Source organism: Cryptomeria japonica, chromosome 7 (genome assembly GCF_030272615.1).
Source record: "Cryptomeria japonica chromosome 7, Sugi_1.0, whole genome shotgun sequence".
NCBI lineage: Eukaryota > Viridiplantae > Streptophyta > Pinopsida > Cupressales > Cupressaceae > Cryptomeria > Cryptomeria japonica.
The window spans coordinates 20,137,901-20,163,900 of record NC_081411.1 but is presented as its reverse complement, the minus strand read 5'-3'; the positions used below and the strand labels follow the sequence as shown (position 1 = coordinate 20,163,900).

The 26,000-nt window shown below is 35.3% G+C and overlaps 1 protein-coding gene across 1 annotated transcript in view; it reads right to left on the bottom strand.

The window, feature by feature from the left end:
• Positions 1-2,514: 2,514 nt before the first annotated feature.
• LOC131053208 (protein ABA AND ROS SENSITIVE 1) overlaps positions 2,515-26,000 on the bottom strand; it is a 90,652-nt gene continuing 67,166 nt past the window's right edge. The window contains exons 3-7 of the mRNA XM_059208121.1: positions 14,581-14,764; positions 13,180-13,483; positions 11,462-11,465; positions 2,980-3,062; positions 2,515-2,842 (exon numbers count right to left, since the gene is read on the bottom strand). Coding sequence (XP_059064104.1) covers positions 2,659-2,842; positions 2,980-3,062; positions 11,462-11,465; positions 13,180-13,483; positions 14,581-14,764 — 759 coding nt within the window. The 3' untranslated portion in view covers positions 2,515-2,658. The remainder of the gene's footprint in view (positions 2,843-2,979; positions 3,063-11,461; positions 11,466-13,179; positions 13,484-14,580; positions 14,765-26,000) is intronic.

Genomic DNA, 26,000 nt, shown 5'->3' with positions numbered 1-26,000 from the left:
TGAAAGTAGACGTGAAGATTAATTTTATAATGAAGTGAATGTAGATAAATGACACGAAGTTTACTTATTCCACACCAAAAAATGATATCCAAGGAAAGAAAGAGTGGCAGAACCCTTTAACAAATGATTTAATCTAAACTCAAGGTTTCAAAATTAAATGTGTACACAGTGACACTAAAAGCAATTGCAAAGAAACACAGTTCGTTACAATTTAACGAAAAAGTTTGAAAATTCAAAGATTCAAAAACATCTTCATAATTCCTTCCATATCAAAATATGAGTTCATAGATTCAATATCATATACCATAAAACTATGCATAAGAGAAAACTATAAAATGATATCTAGGGAAAGAAAGAATAGCAGAACCCTTTAACAAATGATTTAATCTAAAATCAAAGTTTCAGAATTAAATATATACGCAGTCTGTTATAGCAGGATTGAAAGCAATTGCAAAAAAACACAGTTCATTACAATTTAACGAAAAAGTTTCAAAATTCAAAGATTCAAAAACATCTTCATAATTCCTTCCATATCAAAATATAAGTTCATAAATTCAATATCATATACCATAAAACTGTGCAGAAGAGAAAGCAAATAAGGTTAGTCCATGCGGGTCGCTTTACAAGGTGGTGGCGCCCAAGAATCGAGGCAAGATCTTTAAATTGCATAGTCGTGAGAAATTAGAACTCTACAACCAATGACTAGGACTTCGAGTTTTTCATAAACTTTAGCCCAAACGATCAAAACAAAGAGCCCAAGGAAACAAGTCAGTGTGCTGGGAACTTATAGAAACTCACAACCCCGCGACAATTATGAAATACAAGGGACAAGCGACTAGGTTTTAAAACACGTAAAAGACATGATAAGAGACTTATATTATCAAGCAAACAATAAGATTCGCGATGCGGGGGCACACAAAAACCCGAAAAGTAAAAAGAGCACAAGGCTTGGATAACAAAAGGCAAATTTGTTTACCAACAATAACCAAAGTTCTTTTGCAATCTCCAAGAATCTAGTTTATCACCGACTAAACATATTATGATCATTATGAACTACCATCAAAAATCTTAGCTAAGAGAAAATCATTGATCTTCAACATTGTCCTACAACAAAGCAAATTGTAAACATGTTCACCAAACCCTTAACAAAAACCACGTGTTCACCTTCAAACTCTTCTCGTGGTGCAAGTGGCTCACTTCTAGAGGGCTATTTAGTACTCCCTCTTCCACTCCTTGCGCTAATATTACTTCATGTTTTCTCCTTGTCTTCTTTTAGGAAGAAGAGGTGAAGAGTGCAGTACACCTTGGGGTTCTATCAAATTGCATGAGCATATCATCCAGCTTATTTTGTCAAAGACATTTTTTCATTTTCCTTAACTACACTTGAGGCATTGATGTAATTAATTATTTATTGCACCTTGTATTTAAATTTACTTAAGTAATTTATATTTATTTAATTTACTTAAAGTAATTTCTATTTATTTATTTAATGTAAAATTGAAAATACGAGCACATATCATCTTAGCTCATGCATGTCAGAACCTATATATGTGAAGTCAATTCTTTCATTGCAACTTTTTGAGTACAAATATAAATATCAGAATTCTGTCAAATTCCTCTCTTTTCTTTGCTTTTTAATTTATGTTATCGTAATGTTACTTTGTTTCTAGAGAGATTAGTCATTTTTTAATCTAACACTAGCTGTCCTATAGGTTAATGGTATATACACTAGTTCATATACTTGTTCTGAGGTGCATAAGATCTTGTGCAAGTGCCCTCTCCACTTAGCAAAATACAAAAACACGGTCGGTTATCAATATTAAAATATTTTCATTCCTGTAGATCCTCTACTTCCAAACAACGCAATGTATAGCATCATTCCCATGACCAGACTATTTTGTATGAGAATAAAATTGAAATATCCAAATTGGCTTGGATTTTTCAATTTCGATGAAGTTAAAAAGCTGAAGTCTAAAAACATCCTTTGAGCAAAATCTGTACAAAATGGTTTTGTCGGGATTTTACCGACCTCTTCTATTTCTTAGGCCAAAAAGGGTATGAGAATACACGATTGAACTCTGGCAGAAACCAGATGTGTTTTATTCAGATGAGCAAAGATGTAAACATGGAATATCGGCTTCTTTGGAATATTTTCTATCCTGGTTTCTTTTGCTTCATCTCACTCAAAAAGAGACTTATTCTAGGTTAACAATAGCTCAAGCAATTCGAAATTCATTTCATATTTGAATAATACTTGATTAGCTGGCACCGGACGAAAATGGAATACAAAAATACTCATGTGCTTAAGTAGAGATTCCATAAACTGGTTTTTAGTGGTCCTAGTTAATTTAAATTGCGGAGATGTCTTCACCACTGTAGGTAGAGAATTGTCCTCAATACACAACAGCAAATAACAAGAAGGATGACAGCAATGCAAATGAGAACAAGAACAATGACGACAACAGGACAAACAACTACATTAATTAATCCTTTATAAAATTGAACAATTGAATCTAACAAAGGAAAGCATGGACAAATTATTTAAACAAAAAAAGTAAAAAGAATTACAAAATAAAATTAGTCGTGTAATTCTATCTATGCATCAAGTTACAAACATCTACCCCCAACAAACTTAAACTGTTCACTTTAATCTATGTTCTAGAAGAGCTTAGCTCTCCAATCAATCAAGTAGTTATCTTCATTTTCACCATCATCATCACTCGAAGAAACATCACTACTTTCTGCCCCTATGTATGAGGGAGATTTCACTTGTGTGGAAACTTTCGACATGGATAGTTCCTGCTGCTTCTTTTTCAACATTTCTACACGCTCCACATATGCCCTGCAAAATCAATATTCAAAATTCCTCCTTTTAAGGCAGAGCAGAAGAATAACACCTTCAAGTTACAAACATCATAGAAAGCATGAAAGAAGAACAAATAAGTTGAGGAAGATGAGACAGAATGTTAAGTAGCAAACCTCTGCTCTATAAGTTCCATCTCCTCTCTCACCTCAGCAGCATCAAACTGTAAACAAAGCTTCATCCCATTAGTGCAATACATCTGATAACTCATATATAACAATAAAGAGAATGGCTGGCCAGAGAAATACAAACTTATCAACAAGAAAACTAGTCATCTAAAATTTCAAATGCATCAAACAGTTTGGAGAATAAAAGTTCCATTAACCAAATACATAAATCAAGGAAATAATCTGACAGCTTGTAAACCAAACAAAATTTGTTCCAACCCGAGTTCGAGTTATGGAAGTTGGTATTCAGTTATTCTCTATTCTGAGTATGCATACCTCAACATTATTCTTAACCCAAATTCATGATTGCTATGAGGAATATGCAATGATCCAAATATCAATGATGTTATTGATCTCAATACTGATGATGCTTTGATGCGGTGATCTAAATATATCATAAAGTTGGAAATATATAATATATAGTGGTCTATTCTTCTTCACTCATTGTGGCTCATATGCTTGGTATTTAGTTTGTATGGGAACACTCCCTATTACATTTTGAAGTAAACATTTTATAGTAATGCTTAAGACTTTGTTCAATTTCTTGATGATGAAACCTAAGAACAATGCAGAATAAAAGTATCTAACCTATTGAACCGACATTATTCAGTTAGAATGATATGGGCGCTCCCACCATGGAGATTTTGTGGCCTCAGTTCTTTTTGGTATTTATCAATCATATGTGTGTGCTCATACTATACAATGTGTCTCTTCAATTGAGTGGTTGGTGCTTACATGATTATCCTGTATTACTTCTTATTAGTTTTACGCATTGGCTGGAAAGACAACTTAGCTTATGTACATTGTTTTTCTGAAGACATAAAATTGTTTTAGTTCTTTTGATCAATCATTATTTTTGCAATACAATAATAATATGATCATATGTGATCAACATATGACATTTTTCAGTTCTTGCACAAACATGGTTATCTTATTGTTATTTGTTCAACAATTTCCAAAATGTTGTGTAGTTTTATACTATGATTGAAGGTATTTGAATTGACCATCTTAGAATCCAGCAACCTCATTTAGGAAGAGCGATTGATGACTAGAGGGCCACCAAATTTGAATTAAGGCAATTCACAGGGTTGAAGGGTGAAGTTCCAAGCGACCCTTGCGTGTAACTTCAATATGTCGTCGTTGAGCTGAAGTAGATAATATGTGATGGCAAGGGCCGAAGGCCATGCAGCCATCAGAGATCCATGGGCTTGAAAATGAAACAACTTAAGAACGTTGGTGGATTGTGTGGGAGTCTAGCCAATAAAGAAATAAGTTCTTTTATATTTGAATCATGCTCATGAATTTTCATGTTATTATTAATTCATTCTATTGGAATGTTGAATCATGTTTGATTCTAACATTGATGTTTCTCTTTGAGATAGTCTTGAACTATTATGCTTCAAGCTTCAAAGGGAGCTTGGGAATAGACATGAGAGACTATAAAAGCTTTCAGCTCATTCCTTCACTTGAGAAGATGGCTGAAGGTGTGCCATGTTCATAATGATTGTGCTTCGTGGATAGTGAAAGTAAGGGAAAAGGAAATTAGCATTTCTCATTCTGATTTATGAAAACTTATGATGGTTGTTTTTCTTATTGGATTCTTATATTATGTAATCTTCATAAGATTTGGTCGTCGCAGTTTATATTAAGGATTAAGAGGGAGTTCTATGTTCCCTACAATCCTCAGTAAAATACTTTGATGAAAGAATTGACAATATTCTATAAACTTATTTTGTAAGCATGATGCTGATCCTATCGGTTTAATGTTGAAATGCTAAATCTGATTTACATATGATTTCTAACTAGAAAGAGTTAGTTTCAGAATTTGCAATAAAACTAGGCCTAATGCATTACTCCCTAGAATTAGAAGTATGCCAAGGATCAAATGAATTGATATCTTGAATAATGGATTGCAGTGTTCTACAGTTAACTCTGATTTTGCAAATCCATCGGAGTACAGACAGCTGATTGGATCCTTGATATATCTAGTTAACATAGACCAAACATTTGTTATGCAGCGAGTGCCCTTAGCCAGTTCATGAACAAACCGAAGCATGTTCATCTTGTTGCAGCCAAGCATATTCTAAGATATTTGCGAGGCACAGTTGGCTACGGGTTGAAGTATCCAATCAACACTGTCATCACCTTGGAAGTCTACTCTAATTCTGATTGGGCAAGAAGTGTATCCGATAGGAAGAACACTTCAGGAATTTGTTTCAGTTTGGGTTCTACTGTTATCTCCTGGGCCAATAGGAAAAAGTCCTCAGTTGCATTAAGTACTGCAAAAGCTGAGTACATTGCGTCAAGTGTGGCGTCAAGAGAAGCAATGTGGCTTCACAAGCTTCTTCCTAGGTTGTTCGGACAACCTTGGGAACCCACTGTCATTTATTGTGATAATCAGAGTTGTATTAAGATGTCTACTAATCTCATGTTCATGAAAGGTCAAAACATGTGGAAACTCATAATCACTACATTTGTGATATGGTACAAAGAGGTGCCATTCAGCTTAAATTTGTCAGCACTAATGAACAGAGTGCAGATGTTCTCACCAAAGCCTCTAACTGGTGTGAAGTTTGAATATTTCAGAGAGAGACTTGGAGTTTTAAGAACACAACTTTGGCTGAGGAGTCTCAGTCCCAGTGATGCACTAAGTTGCATCTTCCACCCTCTGCGGACAATGCAAGGTGACATTCTATTCTTCTCTAGGAGAAGTTGAGGTGAAAGAACTCTCTCCACCCTCTGCTGGCAATGCAAGGTGGTGTTGTATTCTTCTCTAGGAGAAGTTGAGGTGAAAGCCCTCTTCCACCCTCTGCGGGCAATGCAAGGTGGATCCATCCTCTGCGGGTATGAATGATGGGTATCATGGAAGGAGTCCATGATGTATATTGAATTCACCCTCTGCGGGGATGCATGGTGAATATCATGCAAGGAATCCATGATGTATCTTGGAACCATCCTCTATGGGAATGCATGATGAATATCATGGAAAGAGTCCATGAAGCATGATCACAATGTAACTTGATTATTCAAGGAATCCTCCCTAGCTAAGAGGGAGTGTTGATTTATAGCTAGGTCAGATTCCTAGCTTGGGCCAGCCTAGCTCTCTAAATTGGCATTTTAGCCTTAGCAATTTGTCATCGTGTTGACTGGGCCCTATTTGGGCGATTTATGTTAAATACATATGTAACGTGTTGTGACTTGCATGTATAATGTTTAAACATTATGTATAATATGGCTTGGCACCAAAATTATGTAACTTGTAAATAGGTCACGACCTATACTTGTAACTTGTAAAATCAAATTATTTGTTTATATTTTGGCGGGAATTAAACCTAGCTGACCTAAGGTGAAGTGAAGGATAGAGTCTCCTATATATGTGAAGCCTATCTCATTGCTCAAACACATATCCAACGAATACCTTCTATCTGTCCTCGAGAAGTGAATTGTCTTCAGTAATCAGCGAATCACCTTCAGCAATCAGCGAATATCATTAAGAGCATTGCGAACATAATCAGAAGACAGTGAATCAGTATTAGAAGCCAGTGAACATCAGCAGATGCACAGTAAACACCTTTTGCAGTCAGCAAACCTCATCAAGGCACAGCGAACTCTCTTGAAGGACTGCGAACTGGTCTAAGGGGGCACTGAACATCGTCTTAGGGTCAACGAACATCATCTTTGTGACAGTAGATCGATCTTGTAGATAGTGACCTCAATCTGCCATTCTCCTTGTATTGCAGATAAGTTTGTTAGTGCTATTTACCCTAAGGTTCTGTGCATAATTGCTGACAGCTTCAAGTGTGAAGCTAATTGTAAATTCAATTTGACTAATCAAGATCTGAGAATTGTTGCTGGGTTTTTCACATCCAAGAGGGAGGTTTTCCCAGGGTACTGTTGTGTTGTTCTTGTGTTGTTTTGGGTTGTTATGTGTTGCACTTTCAGTTTCAGTTATTTACTTTCAGTCTGATTGCTAAAAGTCAACGATAAGACATGCCATCTAGTCGGCCTCTATAAGCAAATCACTATTATTAATATTAGTCAGCCTAATAATTAATCTAAGTCAGCCTCTATAATGAATTGCCGATATATTTATCCTTGGTCGGCCTAATAATCTCAATTGGCTAAGGGCTGTAATCTGTTTTTTGTTGTTGTTAAGTGCTGCTAATCCTAGTTTCGCAAGGGCACCAAATTGTGCACACTACAAAATGAAAAAGCTAACATTGAAAAAGCACAAAACCACATTGAAAGAGAGAACATTTTGTTGATATTCAAGTTTGTATTTTCATATACCCCTGTATCAACATGGGAAATCTTGCAAATGCAGGACATGACTTGCAAGATGACCTCCAAGATCTTAAAGGCCAGCTCTTCATGTGATTTTCAATAGGCTTATGTAATGTCCGCTCATGGGTCTAGGCACGCTTTAGCCATAATTAATCAATTTCAATAGACTTATGACTCAAACTAAATATATAAGGAGACAATTCCACCTTAACATGCATCAAATCAGTTATAGTCCATAGTTCAATCAAATAAATATTAATAAATAAATTGTTCATCTCTCAAACATCCATTGCTCTTAATGTAAGTATCAAACCAATTGTAATGTCCCCTATTAGGAACATCTCCTTTCCCAACTTCTTAAACACAGACAGTTGTAACAGAAAAACATATCCTTCTTCCTAATATTAACTTAAGAATTCTTCTGATTTATATTCTAATATTTATTTGCCTAATCAAACATTGTTTTATATATTTATTTATTTTTATTTTTGTTTTAAGCAAGTGCTATCAAGGTGGGGATAGCGCCCTATATTAATCAAAAAAAAGATTACATAGTATATTCGACTGACTCAAACCACCTACCAACTCGACAATACAAAACAAAACAAAACATTTCTCAGTCAATATTATATTAATAATAACTATTAAGTATTATACTATTATCAGTATTTATTTATTTATTATAATTATTATATTATTATCAGTATTTATTTATTTGTTTATTATAATTTATTAATATTTTATTTATTAAATTCTGCATAAGAACATTATCAAGCTTTTTAAATTAAACATAACAATTAAGTGCATCCCACATTTCTGATTCTGTCAGCACTTTATCCTTGCTGTCCTCCCTTGTCTTATTCCCCAAAGTCTGCTCCAAACTCAAAAAAAAATAACCCTTACCTTTCTACCCTTCCTTCCCTTCAGTCAAAATAATCAAATCCCATTATGTATTTCTTGTCTCAAAGAGACGTAGCTTTTAGAATAGATATCTCTTTTAAGAGGGATATACCTTTTCAATTACTAATCTTTATTCAACAAACAAATATTCCTCAATATACCTATTCATTAGGAATAGCTGTTGCATATTCGTCGTGAATCGTGTTCTTTGGTTTGGAGGCATCGGTTCATGAAATGGTCATCGGTTATGAGTTTCACATCTTTTCACCATATCCCTTGGTGAACGGTCTCTTTCCAAAATAGAAATAATTAACGTGGCAGTAATACTAATCCCTAAACATATTATTTTATTTGATTCTTATTTTCTATTTAGTTTAATGTTTGATCCATATTTAATCGATGCACCTTTATAAATCAATCCTCCGTTAAATATATAAATTACTCTAAGTAACATCTGCTGTCTTTAGTTATGTATATGATCACTGACCTTGTTTATCTTAAAACACGGCTCTTCACTAATATGGTTTAGATACTATTCCTAAGGCTCTAAATATTGCCGCCTGGACAGAAATCATGTCCCTCCATTCATGTCACATATTATCTTATTTATTACTTGTTATCTCCCCTAACATCGTGTATGACATTCGATACTAATAGGGGTGAGTAACCCCATGTGAATGGAAGTGACCCCTTTTGAGGAAAGGGATCGGGCCCACTCCAACACTTCTATTAGCATAATAAATATTTAATAAATATTAATTAATTGATAATAATATAAATATTTATTAATAAATATAATTAGATAATTATTATTTATTGTTATATTTATTTCATATTCAAATTAAATATTATTAATTAGCAATTTATGAATAAATCAACTGTTGCATTTAGGCATGACTGGTTTATTCAAATCCATACTCATAATTAAATAATTGAAATTTGAGATATAAATTATTATTTGGCTATACGGGGGGATATCACAGCTTATTAATCTGTAAAGGGGAAAAGTGAAACAATTACTTGAAAACAAAACAAAACTACTTGAGTGATTCACCGAAAGAGTTATGAACATCGAACTTCGCACAAAGCTTGTTCATCTTAAAAGACAACAATTTGAATAAAAAAGGGCATGATCATGCACAGCATCATTATCAGAAAACATAGAAGTTCAAGGAACAAGTTAAAGCACTTAATGACAAATTGAGTGGACAATTAGCAGTAATATCATAGCACACACGAATAGGCACAAGCCAATATATCAATATATATATATATAGAGAGAGAGAGAGAGAGAGTTCAATGAACTGAATCTGAAAGGAAGAGTCTAGTACTTCTAAGGCATGAATACAAAAACTAGTGGGCAATTCTGCCTTTCTATTTCCTGTGGTCCCTTTATTTACTATGAGAAAGGGCATTGCCTTATATAGAGAAGGACCATCGCCCCCAAATCAGATTGCCCTGAGCAATCCCTTCAACAGAAGCAATTTAGCAAATGTCAGTTGTGATGATTAGCGTTGGCAAAGTGGCATGCAGGGCATGGAGCCATCATGCTAAATCCATGCATTTTGGTGCTTGGTGCAGTGTGAAATACTAATGGTAGTTGAAATCTGAAGTCATATTGAAAAGGGAATGAGCTCCTCAAAATTTGTCTTTGGTAGCTGCCAAGGATTATTACCTCAACTACTCTAGTTATGGATCCTTCCCATTGGAGAAATGTTTTGCTAAAAGTTCCCCCAAGCATCATGTTCTGGGTGTGGTCCCCAACATTGCTGATGTGTGAATAATTGACCAAGTGCACTCAGAAATAGCTACCAAACTAGCACATTATATGAAGAGTGCAATGTCGCCATGTGCCACCCAAAGGCATAAACGCTTCATTTCTATGACGGCCCGACATGAAGAGCTTAGCTAGCCTTTCAACCAATGGCAAGTTGAAATAAAATTGTTAGCCTATCAATTCTCATGCCATGCAAACCATTGATCCAAGAAATGATCGATGATTCCATTTGATCCTATAATTATTAGAAACATTCAGGGAAGAGAGACCCACTCTTAACAATTGGGCTCATTGTGAGCAATAGTGCAACATACGGACCTACCAAACTAACAACCTTGAAACCTTGCATGGTAACACCATGTAGCTTTTGTGACATCACTGCCTTATTTCATTGAACCCTTTTTCAAAAGCTACAAGTGCCCACCACGAATGCCAAGCTATATTTTTCTACCCAATAGTGCGACAATGTAAAATTGTCAAACTAACAACAATCACATGCCACAAGATGTTGCCATGTGGCTTTCTAATATTGAATCAAAGGCACAGCTAAGCTTTGGTTACTCGCTACCTTCCCACAGGGCAAGACCTGCCAAACACATGAGTTGGCAACTTCTACCAATGGCACAACCCTCTACCCTACCATTCTGACAAACTCCAATGGATTGTGAAGGTCGTTGATCTGAAAAAGCATCAAATAATGCCACTTAAAATTGGTCCACTTTGAAAAAATTTGAATCTGATGAACTCCCAAAAGGCAACAAAAATTGCCAATTGTGAGGGGAACCAAAATAGAACAGATCCACCCAAAGGAAATGACAATCTCAAAAAAGAGGAAGAGCAAAAGAATAACTAACCCATAATGGGACAATCACAGCCTATTGGAGGCTATTGGAAATACTCTTGGAAAGTCTATCTCTCTCTGAGAATGGCTGCACATTTCCATCACATCTTTGTTTGGCTTCAGATTGAAATGGATTTTTTCAAGGGTCTCCCAGCAGAGATCTAGCTCAAAGTGAAAACTTGAACATTATGGAAAATCACAGCAAAATTAAACTATTGAAAACTTCTTAACTCCACACTGATAATATTAATATTGCAGCAAATCTGGGAAATTAATAAATGCTGATATAGAAAGAAATTTTATGGCCAATACCAGAATAATAAACACATATAGCAGAAACTTATGCAAAGACCAACTGACATATCCAGAATCATGAAGGCACTCACAGTTTCCAGCGACTAAGCTAAATAAACTTTCCAGGTGGTAATATACCAAACTGACGATTGTATGGCCACAATAAACCCCCACAAAGGAAGTACATAAGTACGGCTGACTATGGATGTGGTGAGATGGGCACCAAAGTAGTACAGCTGATTTGGAAATGATACATCACCAAATTATGGAGTGCAGCAACCTAAAACGAAAACCCTGCAATAATCAAATATGAATGGCAGTCCCCAACAAAATACAGCCCTGCAGATGATACAGCCAAGTAATAATCCTCCAATAACAAATGTGATTTGTCGCACAGCAACAAATAGAAATAAGAATTGAAATCTTTCACATAATTCTTTAGCACAGCTGAAATCTTCAAAATGCTCCTAAAACAGGAAAAAACCTTCAACCCTTTGAGCGAAATGGTAATCCCTGGATGGAATCAACTCAAATGGATATGAGAATTTCCGTCCTCCAATCTAACAATGAAAACCAAGATTTTTCATCCTCCAAACTCATTACACCAAAAGTGTTCATCCTTGGATGTGAAGATGAACACAAGTGCTCAAGCTCTGAGCAATAGGCTCAATAACAATGACAATGAATTATCTTCTTTAGTGCCAAGCTCTTCTTTTTATAACCACCTATTAATTTAAGTTCATTTTCCCTCCTAAAATCCCCTTCAAAGTGTTCAAAAACACTTCTTAATAAAATATTACATTAGGCCCACTTTATCAAAATAGTAATAATACATAAATCTTCCTTTTACAATGTTATAAAAAATATAGTTACTAGGACAACTTAAACTATTATTATTAAACTATTTACCTAACTTTATCCCTTGGCCTATAGGAAATAGAATATACTGTACGGGTCTCCCAATTATTTTAATTCTAAAAAAGGGTTATGACAAAAAACCTCATTTGGAAATAACAGTTGAACTACAAGAAGATAGCCTGTAGATGCCAAAATTGTTTTGGATTCAATCATATGGAAGATCCTTATATTGAATTCAAGCATTAGACTCTGAGTTAGGCTTCCTAGTGGAAAAATGGCAAATCTCGCCATCAAGTGGTTTGTAGTGGCCCCATGTGAGCCTTCTCATGCAGCCTCTTTGGCTTCCCTAGAGAAGCGTCCTGCATTTGTCTCCCCACCAGCTTGTGTACCTTCTTCAGCTGGTGCACCTGCATACCCTTGGTTACTTGCCTCTCAGAACGAGAGGTGGCCTTCACTTTCTTCGGATGGAGAAAAAATTGTGAATTCAAAGCCCATTGTTGGCCCTCGGATGAGTACAATGGAGTACAGGAAATCTTCTTCAAAGAAGTCTGCTTTGTCTAAGATGGTTCACAGATCTCATAAGAAGGTAGGGCTGATTAGCTGAAGTGTTAGATAATTTTCTTTTATTTGTTTGTTTGGCTGAACCGAGGACAATCAGAGCAATGTCCATCATTGTTATCCTTCCTCAAGGATGAGGCCCCCAATTAAATTCCCCATTAACCAATCAAACAAAAAAGATACCCCATGCGGGCAAAATTGAAGGTATGTAGAAAAGACAGTACATTTAAAAATGTTAACAGAAACATGTGTATGATTGCTATGTCAAACATTCTTTAATAGGTCAATACTAAAGAAGAGTAATTCCGCACAGATGTGCAATGTGCAGATTTTGCCTTTATTGAAACATCGCACTATTTTTTATGGGGCTTGCTAATTTGTACTCAATATTCTTTAACACTAGTACTCAATAAAAGATTTTCCCGCAAAATTCCAAAAATATGTGATGAGCAATGTACAATGTGCAGATTTTGCCTTTATTGGCACATTGCACTAATTTTTATGGGACTTGCTAATTTGTACTCCATATTTTTTTTTTAAATTAAAAAAGTTACAAGCATAACAAAAATTATGTTTTTTACAAGAAATGAGATTATATACTGAATTCAAGAAGTTGAAGAAAGCAAAAAGACCTTACTTGATATCATATTTAACAGGCTCCAATCCTCTTGCACGCAGATCTGCATCCTTGTTGTCAAAAAATCCTTCTGGAAGAGACCCTTTCACTTGATTCGCTGCTGATTCTTCTGTTAGATTGGAAGCATGCACCGGATGAACAGATGGAAAATTTTCAATTTCTTTTTCCTTCATATCTGACACATCTGAAGGATGTTTCTTCTCCTTGGTTGAGACAATTGTTGTCTTAGATGGAACTGTTTCTGATGTCGTTTCCTTCAAATTCTTTGCCAAGGTAGTAGAATTCCTAGCCTCTTCCTGTGATACTGCAGTTGCCAAAATCCTGTTGTCAGTCTTAATATCTCCGGTATATGTAGAACCTGGCAGACTTTCAAACTATCAAAGCCCAATACAGGATATTAAAATATGAATTTATAAATACTGTTTCTAAAGTAAGAATAATTCTCAAAAGAGCAATAGGATAATATGAAAATACTTGCAAATGTTCATTCATTTTGAGGAAAGTACTATGGCTAGAATATACTTTAAGCAAAAGATTTTAAAAATTCTCAGTTCTACAAAGTAAAATCTAAAAGAATGACAAGCCAAGAGAAGTGTAACATATTCTACTGAATATTATCTCTTCTGAAGTTCAGAAACCAACCAAGACTGAAGATAACAAAAATGCCGGAAGAAAAAGACAGCTACCAAACATAGAAGTAATATATGTTATAGTACTCAATGAATCAGAGTACAGTAAAGCATTATAGGTTATAGTTCTGTAAACAAACAAGTTATGATTATGGTTATAGACAGACTGATACAATCAGTTATGATTCTAACCTATGCTTGAAAACTATATCGTGTCGTGTAAAAACCGCTGCATATGTCATCAGTCATACAGTGCAACAAGTTGTTAAAACAAGTACAGATATTTTATGCATCTATCTAAAGAAATTTCAAGAGATATCAATTGAAACTATTTTATTTATCTTAGAATTATTTTATTTTAGTTTATATTTAAATTTTAAATTGCTTGTCATTATTAAAACAATTATTAAAAATAAAATTTATAAAATATTTTTTTTTTTTTTAAATATTGTAATTATGAAATGGTAGTTTTTTTTTTAAATATCTTTATTTTTATTTTATATTTAGATATCTATCTAAAACTTATAATTTTAATGAGGGTATATTTTGTTTTATATGGTGTCTATTTAAAAAATATTAAGTTTATAATTATTATTAATATTTTGACATGTGAATGGTTGTCTAATTTAAGCTCAAAGGTAGAAGTTAACATTAACACGCTCATGCCATTATACTCCAACCCTTGCTGCCATTGTAGAATGCCTCTCGGTATTAAATAGTAAGCACTGAAAACATAGAAATTCATAAAAAGCTATGAAAGCAAGTTGCTCACTTCGATTTTGACGTTTGGCATCAGGTTCATCAAAAAAGCTGGTAGGAAGAGATGATGCTGGCCGAGTCTGTGCAGGAACAGAGGACAACAGCTGAGTCTCAATATTGGAAGCATCAATTTTTGTGGACTTTGAATTATTGACAGTTTTAGATTTTGCAGCACGGGCTTTAATGTCTTCCACAGCCTGCAATGTGTACAACACGTTCTATCAGCTCACCTGCACATGAAGGTAAAAAGTTCACAACCTTACTGATTAAACATTATGTCATGAAACACCAATTGGTGACAGTCTTTTATACACATTCCATACCCAGGCTCCAAAAGAACAGATATAATAATAGTTCTTTATTTGCATCTACAATAATTAACTAACCAATCTAATGCTATTCACAAGAAACCATTTTTCATTACACTAAACTAATTGGCAATTAAAATCAATAATCCTTCATCATGGTTTCCTTGACCATATAACCCATTTCAATTTGTGTTAATCCATCAAGGTGCTTACAAGATTGGATTCTTTTGTTTGCCAAGGTTTTGTTTTTAAGCTCAAGCTAGCAAGCATTACATCACCTTGTGAATATTAAAAATAATGGTTTAATATCATTCCAAGGAAAAAAGAACAGATTATAGACTCATTATATTATTCAAGAGACAACAGATTCAGTTTATATGTTCACAATTTTTAGCTCTCATCGTAGTTGACTGCTTCGAGAAGGGCTTACCAGGGCCTATTTAACTAGTACCTGCATTGTCAAGACATGCAGTGGGTCTCTTGGATGTGTGCTAATTCAAACTGAATAAATATTTTCCAGCTTGAGTCAACATGCAGGAACTCATTTTTAGACTTCTACGCCACAAGAAAATCCTACTGATTGGGTCAGAATAACATGCGTTTTCTTCAAAAAAACTGTATTCACCAGATAAGTGAAAACAATATTGCAAGTGTAATGAAATATTTTATGAAAAAAGTATAGAATAGAAAGAAAAACCGTTTTAAGAATAGAAAATCACCTGCTTGGATTTTTAACCTCTTCTGCACCCACCACTTGCTATCAACAACTATGAAAATATAAATAACAAAGAAAGCCTTTTGAAAAAGAAGAATAGGAAGGCTTACCAAAAGGGCTGAGACCATCAAAATGTAAATGTTCTCAGTAATTCTTCTATCTATTGTCCAAAATTACAAAAAAACCAAATCATTTTATTGATTTATTGAAAGACATTGTGCAATATAAAAAAGAATCGTTCATCAAAAATATAGAATGAATAAAATCTGAGAAGTCTCAAATAAATTTAAATGTCATTGACAATAGAATAAAACCCTCGTCACCTCATTCAAGTGTTAGGGTAAAAAGCAAGACAGTATGCTGGTGATACCCAAAGCAATCTGTGTTCCCCATTAAGAGATTTTCATAAAACTGAATTTTGACAATGCTTCTCAAGGAAACCGAGATGATACAAGTGGGGATTTAGTCTTTGAGATGCAGACAATACATCAGTCTATGGAGTATCTGTAATGTCCCGTATATTTTGTTCATTTATATATTTTATATATATATTTGTTCATGTTATGAATTACTTTAATCATTTCAATACATTATTATTATTATTGAAAAGATTATTATTATTATTCTGAAATTAATGTTAAGGAATTATCCACAATTTATTATTAACTAAATATATATTATAAATTTACAAAGTTTATTATTAATTTTATATTACTTACAAATTTATCCACAATTTATTAACTAACATCCTTGTTTAGTTGTTACCAATGTCCATGTTTGTTATTAATGTTCTAATTAATATTCTTGCACCAATCTATATTTAGAAGGAATAGACATGACCCATAAATCTTAGTGAGGCACGTAATAGGATCGGATCCCTTTGGGAGTAGACGCAGCCAGTCAATGGTAATAAATACCAATGACCCCCTCTCCTACATAGGGGAGATGGAACAAATGGAAATAAAATAAGAGGAATACGGGAGAGAAGGTGATTGGAAGATGGGCAGAGAAAAAGGTAGTCTGCAGTCATACTGCCCAGGAAACATTACGGTATGGGTATAAGGGTGAATTCATACGTTGGTGTTTCACATTATTAATACAACTTGATTTTGGTTAATGCAATTAATACTACTAATACAAAATTGATATGGTTGATACAATAATACAGTTAGTATATTACATATGTTAATATAATAAGGTGCTGCTAATATAATATGATACACAGTTAATATTATTAATGTGATACAAGATAACGATAATAGAATCTGATACAATATGGTTAAATCGTATCAATGCAATACAATATTGAAATGACATATGATAAAATATAAATAACATAAAATAGTGACTAACAATACAACACAATACAATGTTCTTAATGACACTGAAAATCAATCTGAGGAATGGGATTGGCAAATATCAATTACTATCATAATTTGTACGTTTTATCATTGATTGGAATTGTGCTAGGGGGAACTGTTGTACGAGGGCACCCTACATGACAGGGGGAACTGTTGTACAGGGGCACCCTACATGATCATATGAGTAGGGGAACTTGTTGTGACCTTTTCACACATCGCTCCATTGCAAACAGGGACCCCCTCAACCTGCTTTCCGCGTCCTATTAGTTTAGGGTTTTGGTGTTGATTATATAGCTTCAGTCAGAATCCAATAAGACCAACTATGCAGATCAAATGTGTAAGTGGCCTATCGGCCTTAAACATTTGATTATATCAATCAATCTACATTCACCCTTGATATTATTATTAAATCCGATTATATATTATTGGGGTTTCTATGATTAAATTTGCCTTAACCGAAACTTACAATTATTGGGTATGTTATTTATCGGGTTGATTATAATACAGATGCAAAAGCATATGGATTTCAAAGAATCAATGTTGTAAAATTAATCAAGGAAACAAAGCTCCTTTAAATAGAGTTACAAAGACGATGTTTCTTAAAGAAACAATTGTTAACTAGAGGCGAAATTAGAAACAACTTAAAAGACCATTAATAACAAAAAGAGAAAGATATTATTCTAATACCCTCCCTTAATGGTCATTGTTCTAACTACCAAGAGAAATAACAGAGAAGGTTGCCCCCTTCTTCTTAGAACATGCTGCAATAGAAGACAAGAGCCTGCCACTGACTCTGCCACTTGAGATGAGTCTGCCACCAACCCTCCTAGAAACTGCAGAACTTCTAGAGATACCCAAAACAACACCAACCGTCCAACCTGATGTTGGAGAACTATCCCTCCCTATAACTAGAGACACACCAAGAACAGTTGTCGCAATTTTGAGGAAAAAATCGGCAAACCCTCCAAACTATTACAAATGAGCAAGATGCCCGAAAATAGACTGCAAACAAGAGACTAGTGCAAATGTTTGCACAACTCCAGGTGTGACTAAAAACAGACTGCAACAAAGTACAATTTTTGAGAAAAAAATCATAAACCCTCCCACGATTTTTTTCGAGTTCAAAAAATATTTAAAAACCTACAGATAATTTTTGAGGACAAAATTATTAAAACCCATAGATTTTTTTAAGGGAAAAAAATATTAAAACCCATCAAAATTTTTTAGGTAAAAATATATTAAAAACCGAAACAAACAGCAATGCCCATAAGCCATCTACACACTTTTCGAGGCACAAAAATGAGATACTGAGAAGATGTTGAATGCACAAAACCCGAGGTACAAAGTTCAATGCACTGAGACAAGTAAAAGCACAAATTTCAAGGTAAATTTGAGGCACAGAAAATGAGGCACCCAAAAAAATTTGAGACCAACGCAAAAAAGCTCTCAAAAAACCCACCAAGAATTTGCAATCAGAATGCAGATTTGATGGCTCAAAAACTGAGGCATGGAAAACGATGCACCCAGAAAATCTGACAATGACCTAGTTGAGGTCTCGAAAAACCCACCAAGAATCTGCAACCAAAATAAAATTTCGACTTGAACTAAAAGGTCAAAACCTTGGTCGAAAATTGCAGAAACCCTAAGCGGCCATGAATGAACCAGATCGAGCAAAAACATGCGGAGAATAGACACGGATCAAGGGCAAAGACACGCGACACGATTTGCAGCAAAAAAATCCATGGACTGGAAGCAAACCACTTCGAAAAACTTTTGAAATTTTTTCTAAAAAATTCCTTACGAAAATTTTTGGAATTACAAAAAAATTTCAAAAAATTTTAATTCTTTGCTCTGATACCATAATACAGATGCAAAAGCATATGGATTTCAAAGAATCGATGTTGTTCAATTAATCAAGGAGACAAAGCTCCTTTAAATAGAATTACAAAGACGATGTTTCTAAAAGAAAAAATTGTTAACTAGAGGGGAAATTAGAAACAACTTAAATGACCATTAATAACACAGAGAGAAAGATATTATTCTAATAGATTATTATCATTATCGGGTTTGTGTTGGTGATCAGTATTAATCATTATTATCGGATTTGTATGGATCGGTTTGTATAGCCAATCATGATTATAGAAAGATGTCTTATGTTATGAAGGGTCACGATCTCTAGAAAGATGCCATTCGAATTCAATATATAATTATACGTCTCTCCCTCACTTGGCGACAAACGAATAACACACAAGTATCTGTGAATATATAGATCGTGGGAAATTGATATACTGCAATCCGTGAACATATACTGATTGATGATCTTATTAGAAGATCCAGCAGTTTGTATGGTGTCTTCCATACCTTGCATTGGCATCTACAGTTCGTGCATTATCTTGTGCAAGAAAATTGGCTTCATCTCCAACTCGTACATTCTCAGTTCGTGTGAAATCAATTCGCCTCCATCTGCAGTTCGAATATTGTGTTTATCATTAGTTGTTCGAGCATCATCATTTTTAGTTTGTGGATTGGTATTTAATTCGTCTAAAGGAGCAGATCGGTCACATCTCATTGTGTAGAGATCGATTACATATTGCGTGCTCAAGGGAGATGATAGCAGTATATCGTCTATGGTTGAGAGGGAAACCATGATCTGAATCATTGCCCGTGGTTAATCGAGCACACCCTATGATTACTGTGCATGGTCATCTTCTTGTGATCCTAGTATTGTAAGAAAATCAACATATGGCAGCTTGGCTGGCAATTTTGAGCTTTCAGTGCCCGAGACTCAAGTTTTGAAATGCGATCATGCCTAATTGCTATTAGGGTTTTGAAATTTTGTATAGGATCAAGTGCGTAGAAATGTTAGATGTTGTAGAGATCTTAAATTTTGTCTAAGTATAGACTCCCTTTGAGTGTAGACGAGTTTTAAATGTTTAAGTTGGTAATATTTTGGTCTTTGAGAGTTTCAAGGTCCTTTAGGGGCTGTTTTCCCGCTCCTAGGAGGTTATTCAAGTTAAGTTTGCACTCTATCTCAATAAAATTCCTTTTGTCTTGCTCAAATTTCGGTGAATTTGCTTAAGTCCCGATGTGTTTTATTGAAAATTTGAAGTGTCCAGATGGTTTTGAGTGGTTAAATCATTAAATTCTTGATTAAAATCCATGTTTTTAGGGTCTAAACATCAAAATTCCTGATGGGAGGTGCTTTCCCCCCATATTTCCGATGACCCATGATTTTCCCCCACTCAAAATTCCGATGGGATATGAATTTCCACTAGATTTCCGATGGACCCCATTTTTCCCTCATTCTGATTCCTGATGCAGGATGATTTTCCACCAGGGAGGGTAAAATTTGACTTCGTGTCGGGAAATCCTCCTAACGACCCACATTTTTCCCTTGCAGTGCAGATGACTTCAAAATTCATGTTCTTGATACAGATCGATTTTCCACCAAGGTAGTTAATGATAAATTTTGAGGATTTTTATGTGGATAACTATTCCTAATGTAAGGCAAATTTCCCCAAAGCAGTTTTAATGAGATTTTGATCTGGATGACTATCCAAATAGGGGTTCCATTTTCCCAAATAGGGGTTCCATTTTCCCCCAAGATGATTTTTGAGACTTAAGTAATGAAAATGAATCGAATTGATTCCAGATGGATGGCAATTTTCCCTTGGAGAATTTTTTGTGCAGATGTGTAGAATTTTGATTGGGATTTTCATCCCAAAGTGGGGCGATTTTCCCCTAGAGAGCAAATTTAACATTTTTAATAAGTTTCATTTGGATTTTTTAATCCAAGAGTGGGGCAATTTTCACCCAGTGTCAAAAGTTGATTAAATTTTGAAAATTTTAAATAAATGGGCCCCAAATTTAATTGTTTTTGCAATGATTAAAGATTATTTAAAAAATCAAAAACAATTATTAAATGACTTGCAATAATAATTAATTAAAAAGCACAAATTTTATCCCACATTGCTTGTGTGGTAAAAACTCAAGGAGAAAACAAGTTTAAAAGAGGGTGGCCAGCATTAAAATATTATTATATTTGTCGAGTGTTATGTCTAAGTGGCTGATTTGGGCAACATTTCTAGTTAGGCGATTTTTTTTGTGAAGCGTCATTATGACACACCATTGGAGCTGAAGTTTGCAAATTGAAGATCATTTTCTGCCCAATCAGACCAGGGCGATATTTTTTGAAGCCCATTAGAGCAAGTTTAGAGGGCAATTTTCATACTTGGGCGATTTTTCCTTGGGTGGCGCCACTCCGATAGCTGGGCAATTTTTGTTTTAGTGAATTCCCTCCATTTTGGAGTGAAACATTTGCATTTGGGAGGCACCATTGCTAGGAGTTGGCTATGATTTGTTTCAGACCTGCATTTTCCACCATTGTTGAAGCTGATTGAACCTCCATTGCTGGCTGGTGACACAATTTTCAAACTTATTCCACACGATTTTGGATGAATACTATTTTGAGGAGTTTTAAGTGCATTTTCAGAGCTCACCATTGATGTTGAAGGTCTGATACACCATTGTTACAGGCTGTCCTCAGACTTGGAGTTCATTTCCAGCCACCTCCTTATTTGGGCGATTTCATTGGGAAGACATTTTTATGACATTTTATGGTCATTTTCTAGGTTTATCATCGTTGTTTGAGGTGCTGGTAAGTCTAAAATCTCATTTTTCAGACTTGTCTTGAGGAGTTTTAAGTGCATTTTCGGACCTCACCATTGATGTTGAAGGTCTGATACACCATTGTTACAGGCTGTCCTCAGACTTGGAGTTCATTTCCAGCCACCTTCTTATTTGGGTGATTTCATTGGGAAGACATTTTATGGTCATTTTCTGGGTTTATCATCATTGTTTGAGGTTCTGGTAAGTCTAAAATCTCATTTTTCAGACTTGTCTTCAGACTGATTTCTTTTATCAGCCCTACATTCTTGCCCAGATGTGATTGTTTTGACCTTGGGAAGATAGTTTTCATCATACATTTGCATTTGGCTGCAACATTGTTTAAGTGATCGATTTTAGGTGTTGCAGACTGTCTTCAGACTTATTGGCAGCCCTTAGTGAGCTTGGAAAGGTGTCTTCAAACATTTTTTAAGTAAAAATCAGACTTTTCACACCTTTCCTAAGACATTTCAACATTTGGTATACTCCTTTGAACCTTAATTTTGATAAATTTTCTGAGTATACTAATGTTTAGAGACTTAGTTATGTCTGAAAATGATGATTTCTTGAGATTTTATGAGGGTTTTGACCCTATTCTTATCAATTTATGTTCCATTTTTAGAATTCGTTAGAAATGTAGATGAAATTCATGATTTCGATTCCTACAAAATGTCTAAATAATTAGAAATCGGAACTTATCTAATTCTGAAAATAGCAATCAGGAAGATTTTCCTAAGTTACTGACTTCTAGCTTCATATAGGTACAATGTAGAAATCCGGAATTGGAGTTCGGAAGGAGCAATTGAAGATTGTCCAAGAGGGATTCTATCTAGAATCCAACTTGTCATCTAGATGGAAGGGGATGACAGAAACGAACATGCACTTCCTGAATATGGAGCGGATGCGGCAAAGGATGTACGGAACAAGGAACTAGATTCCCTCTCCTACCTATGTGAATATCATGAGGAGTGGTATCTATCATGCTGCTAGATTTCCACAATCCCTACAGTGCAATGAGTTGATCCTGGTATGCACAAGGCATTACGATCCTCTCTCCAAAATGATCAAGACTCCCAAAGGGGTAACCATTGCCTACCTTGTTGAGGATGCCATTGTCGAAGTGTTTGGAATCCCACGCAATGCAGAAATGAAGGATAAGACAAAGGATGAGTATGAGGCAAAGTATAAATTGAAGGCCGATGCATGCAAGACCATTGTAAACAAAGAGTGGATGATTGAGCCGAGACCTTATCATTCCAAGGCACCCAAGACACTCATGTGCACAGATTTGAAGGAGGAATATAGCAATTTGGTATTCCTATTGAACCAAGTGATGGGGATGCGGATGGATGTTCTATTTTATCCAAGATTGTCTAAGAGGAACGATGATCAATTGGTCAAAAATCATCAGTAACAAAATGGATTTCCTACTGAGAAATGTGGAGAGATCCAAGTCATTTACCATGACTTCTTACCTTGTGTATATACTTGCATGATTTGTCACATACAAAGGATTAATATGCAAAGGTGAAGTCGGGAATGGACAAGGACAATACAGAAGCTATGAATGTTGTCCACAGTTGAGCATGTATAGAATTGAAGATTGCAAGAGGGTGAATGATGCATTCACCATGTATATTACGAGGATGTTGCAAGGCGGAATCCACAAAAGTTTTTCCAAGGAGGCAACAAAATTAATTGAACAATATGGATCATGGTACATACAGTTTCCCACTTTCACATACCTAAGGATTCAAGGATTACAATTCGAACCTTACAAGCTTCCTAGGTATCCTACAAACAGAATGATCCTATTGGAAGTGGTGAGACATCTTCTGGAATATGATTTCATCCAGAAGGAGAAGCATTAAACTGAGATGACTTCACCTATTTCCATAGGGAAAACATTGGAAGTGTGCCAATCCGCTGTTGTAGCTAGTACGATGATTGAAGAGATTACATTCTATCACCTTGGAACATACAAGAAAAGAGAAAGATTTGATCCGCACAAGAAGGTTGGAAAGATCAAGGGAGATAGATTCATACACAAGCAATACATTGAAGATTATTGGGCAAACCTGATGGACGAGTAAGTGATGAAGAGAAGAATGTGGTCAAGGATGTCTGTGGATTTCATGAGAAAGGGTTTCATGAGAAAGTGTGAACCCTTTCTCATTCCTAATCAACTATTGGATGATAAGGATCATACTCATCCATAATATGAAAATGAAATGAAGAGGTCTATCCTATTGCCTAGTTGGTCGGAGCAACAGGTGACAGTTTTGAATGAATTGATGAGAGCAGTCATAAGTTTTTCCAAGATGGGTAGACAAGCAGATGAACAAATTAGTAGATGTGGGTGTCATCTTCACATAAGAGAAGATGAGACAGGAGAATTCTTCTTCCGAAGATGATCAAAGGATAGTTAGTGATATAAGGATTCATGCAGATGAAGCGAGAATAGACTAGGAGAAACTAAGGCTAAGGGGAAGAAGATTGAAGAAGTAAAGAAGAAGAAGCAAAAGCCAAGCGATCCTTTATCTCCCATCAATTTCTCATTAATCAAAGAAATTGATATGCCCGAATAGACTGAAGCATTTGAACAATGTTCCAACATGGTGATTATACCAGATAATACTCTGGAGTTGCATGCCACAGCCACATCCACACCACCTTATGAGGATGATAATCAGTCAAGGTCTCCAACTATCCTTTTGGAGGTTAGCTTGCGAAAGAACGTGTATGATTTGACTAAGGACAATGATGATGATGATAATGTTATCTCGGCATTGAAGGAACTTATAAGTTATGATGATGATGATGTTATCTTGATGACGAGATGGAGATGACTGCCATTCCCGATTGGCTAATGAAGAGCATGGAGAAAAGTAAGAAGATGATAGAGGTGCAACCTATTGATGATATTGATGATGAAACTAGATTGCAGATTGCATAGGTGGTCGTCCCTATTGGTGATGTGATTATGGATGCGGCTACACCTATGGATTTTCAGATCACTTCAATTCCTCTTGGACAAACTACAAAAGAGCAAGATTTCTAGGAACTCAATGATACAGCTCAGGTGATCAATGCAAGAGTGGATAGGGATATTGAAGAGAAAGAAAAGTATAAAGAAGAGAATATCAAACTTAGGAAGTATATTGCAAGGATAAGGCGTGAGAATCGCGCCTTTGTTTCCCCTATTACAGTTGATTGTGGACTTCATACTGATTATGAGGCAACGAGGGCTACACTCTCGGAACTGGTAAAATGGATTGAAGATGTGAAGAGATGGGCAGATGATTTCCTTACTCAGTTTGTCCAGGCATTTGATAGGACAACGGTGATTATATTCAGGATACAATATTTGGAAGGAGTTTGGGATGAATTCCAGCCTATCCAGGAGAAGACTATTCCCCGCCTCAGAGTTTCAAAGAGGATTCATGTCCACATTGATCAGGGAAGGAGTTGTGTATGATGGAGACAGATACGAGTTCCATGGATGGTATTGTTCATTGGCCATGAAAAAATCCACTTATGACCACGCGTGCAAGGATTGTGCAGAGATGGAAGGATCAATCCAAGAGATACAATCAAAGATCCTTACATCAATTGAAGAGTTATTGGGGATAGATGTCAGTGATGCGAGCGGTTTACACTTAGCAGAGTTGAGAGATAAAATGAAGTTCATGTACTTCAGTCAATTGAGTTTCTTTGAAGAAGAATCAAATGGATTATTTGGTTTCCTTGTTGATTCATGTCCACAATTCATAGAAGCTTATGCCAGATTGGGAGAACACTTTAGATGCTTGTTCCGATGCGTTGGATGATTGATGTGCAGCAGGATGAAAGAGATGCAGGTCAGAATCTTCTAGAAGATTCCTTACTTGATGATTAGGCATTATTTCATTGAGCCATGGCAACTTTAGGGCATTGTTGGAATAATCTTGGCCCTTGATTTTGAATCAATCTGAGCCATTCATTTCTTTTGAGGCTCTATATAAACCCCATTGCGTCTCATTTGTAAGAGAGTGATTTTTGACAACTGTTAGTATATACTGCAAATTTAAATACAAATCATTGTTCGACTTGATGGTGATTTTTGTTTCAAGTGTTGTGTGCATTTGAGTTTCTCATTCCCTCCAAGTTAGATTAATTTTTTTTTTCTTGCAAGAGGTAAGTGTGCCTTGCGTGGTCAACTGGAATTTCATGAACTTAAGTTCAATTGTTATACGTCCATTGTTATGCATTAACTTCAATGGTATCAATGTTTGATGGTAATGATTTGAGAATCTATGACATACACCTTAATGATTGCACTAAGCTTATGCCAAATTGTTCGATTTGATGGTGAGACCTTGCCTAGTAGGATTCCAAGGAATCA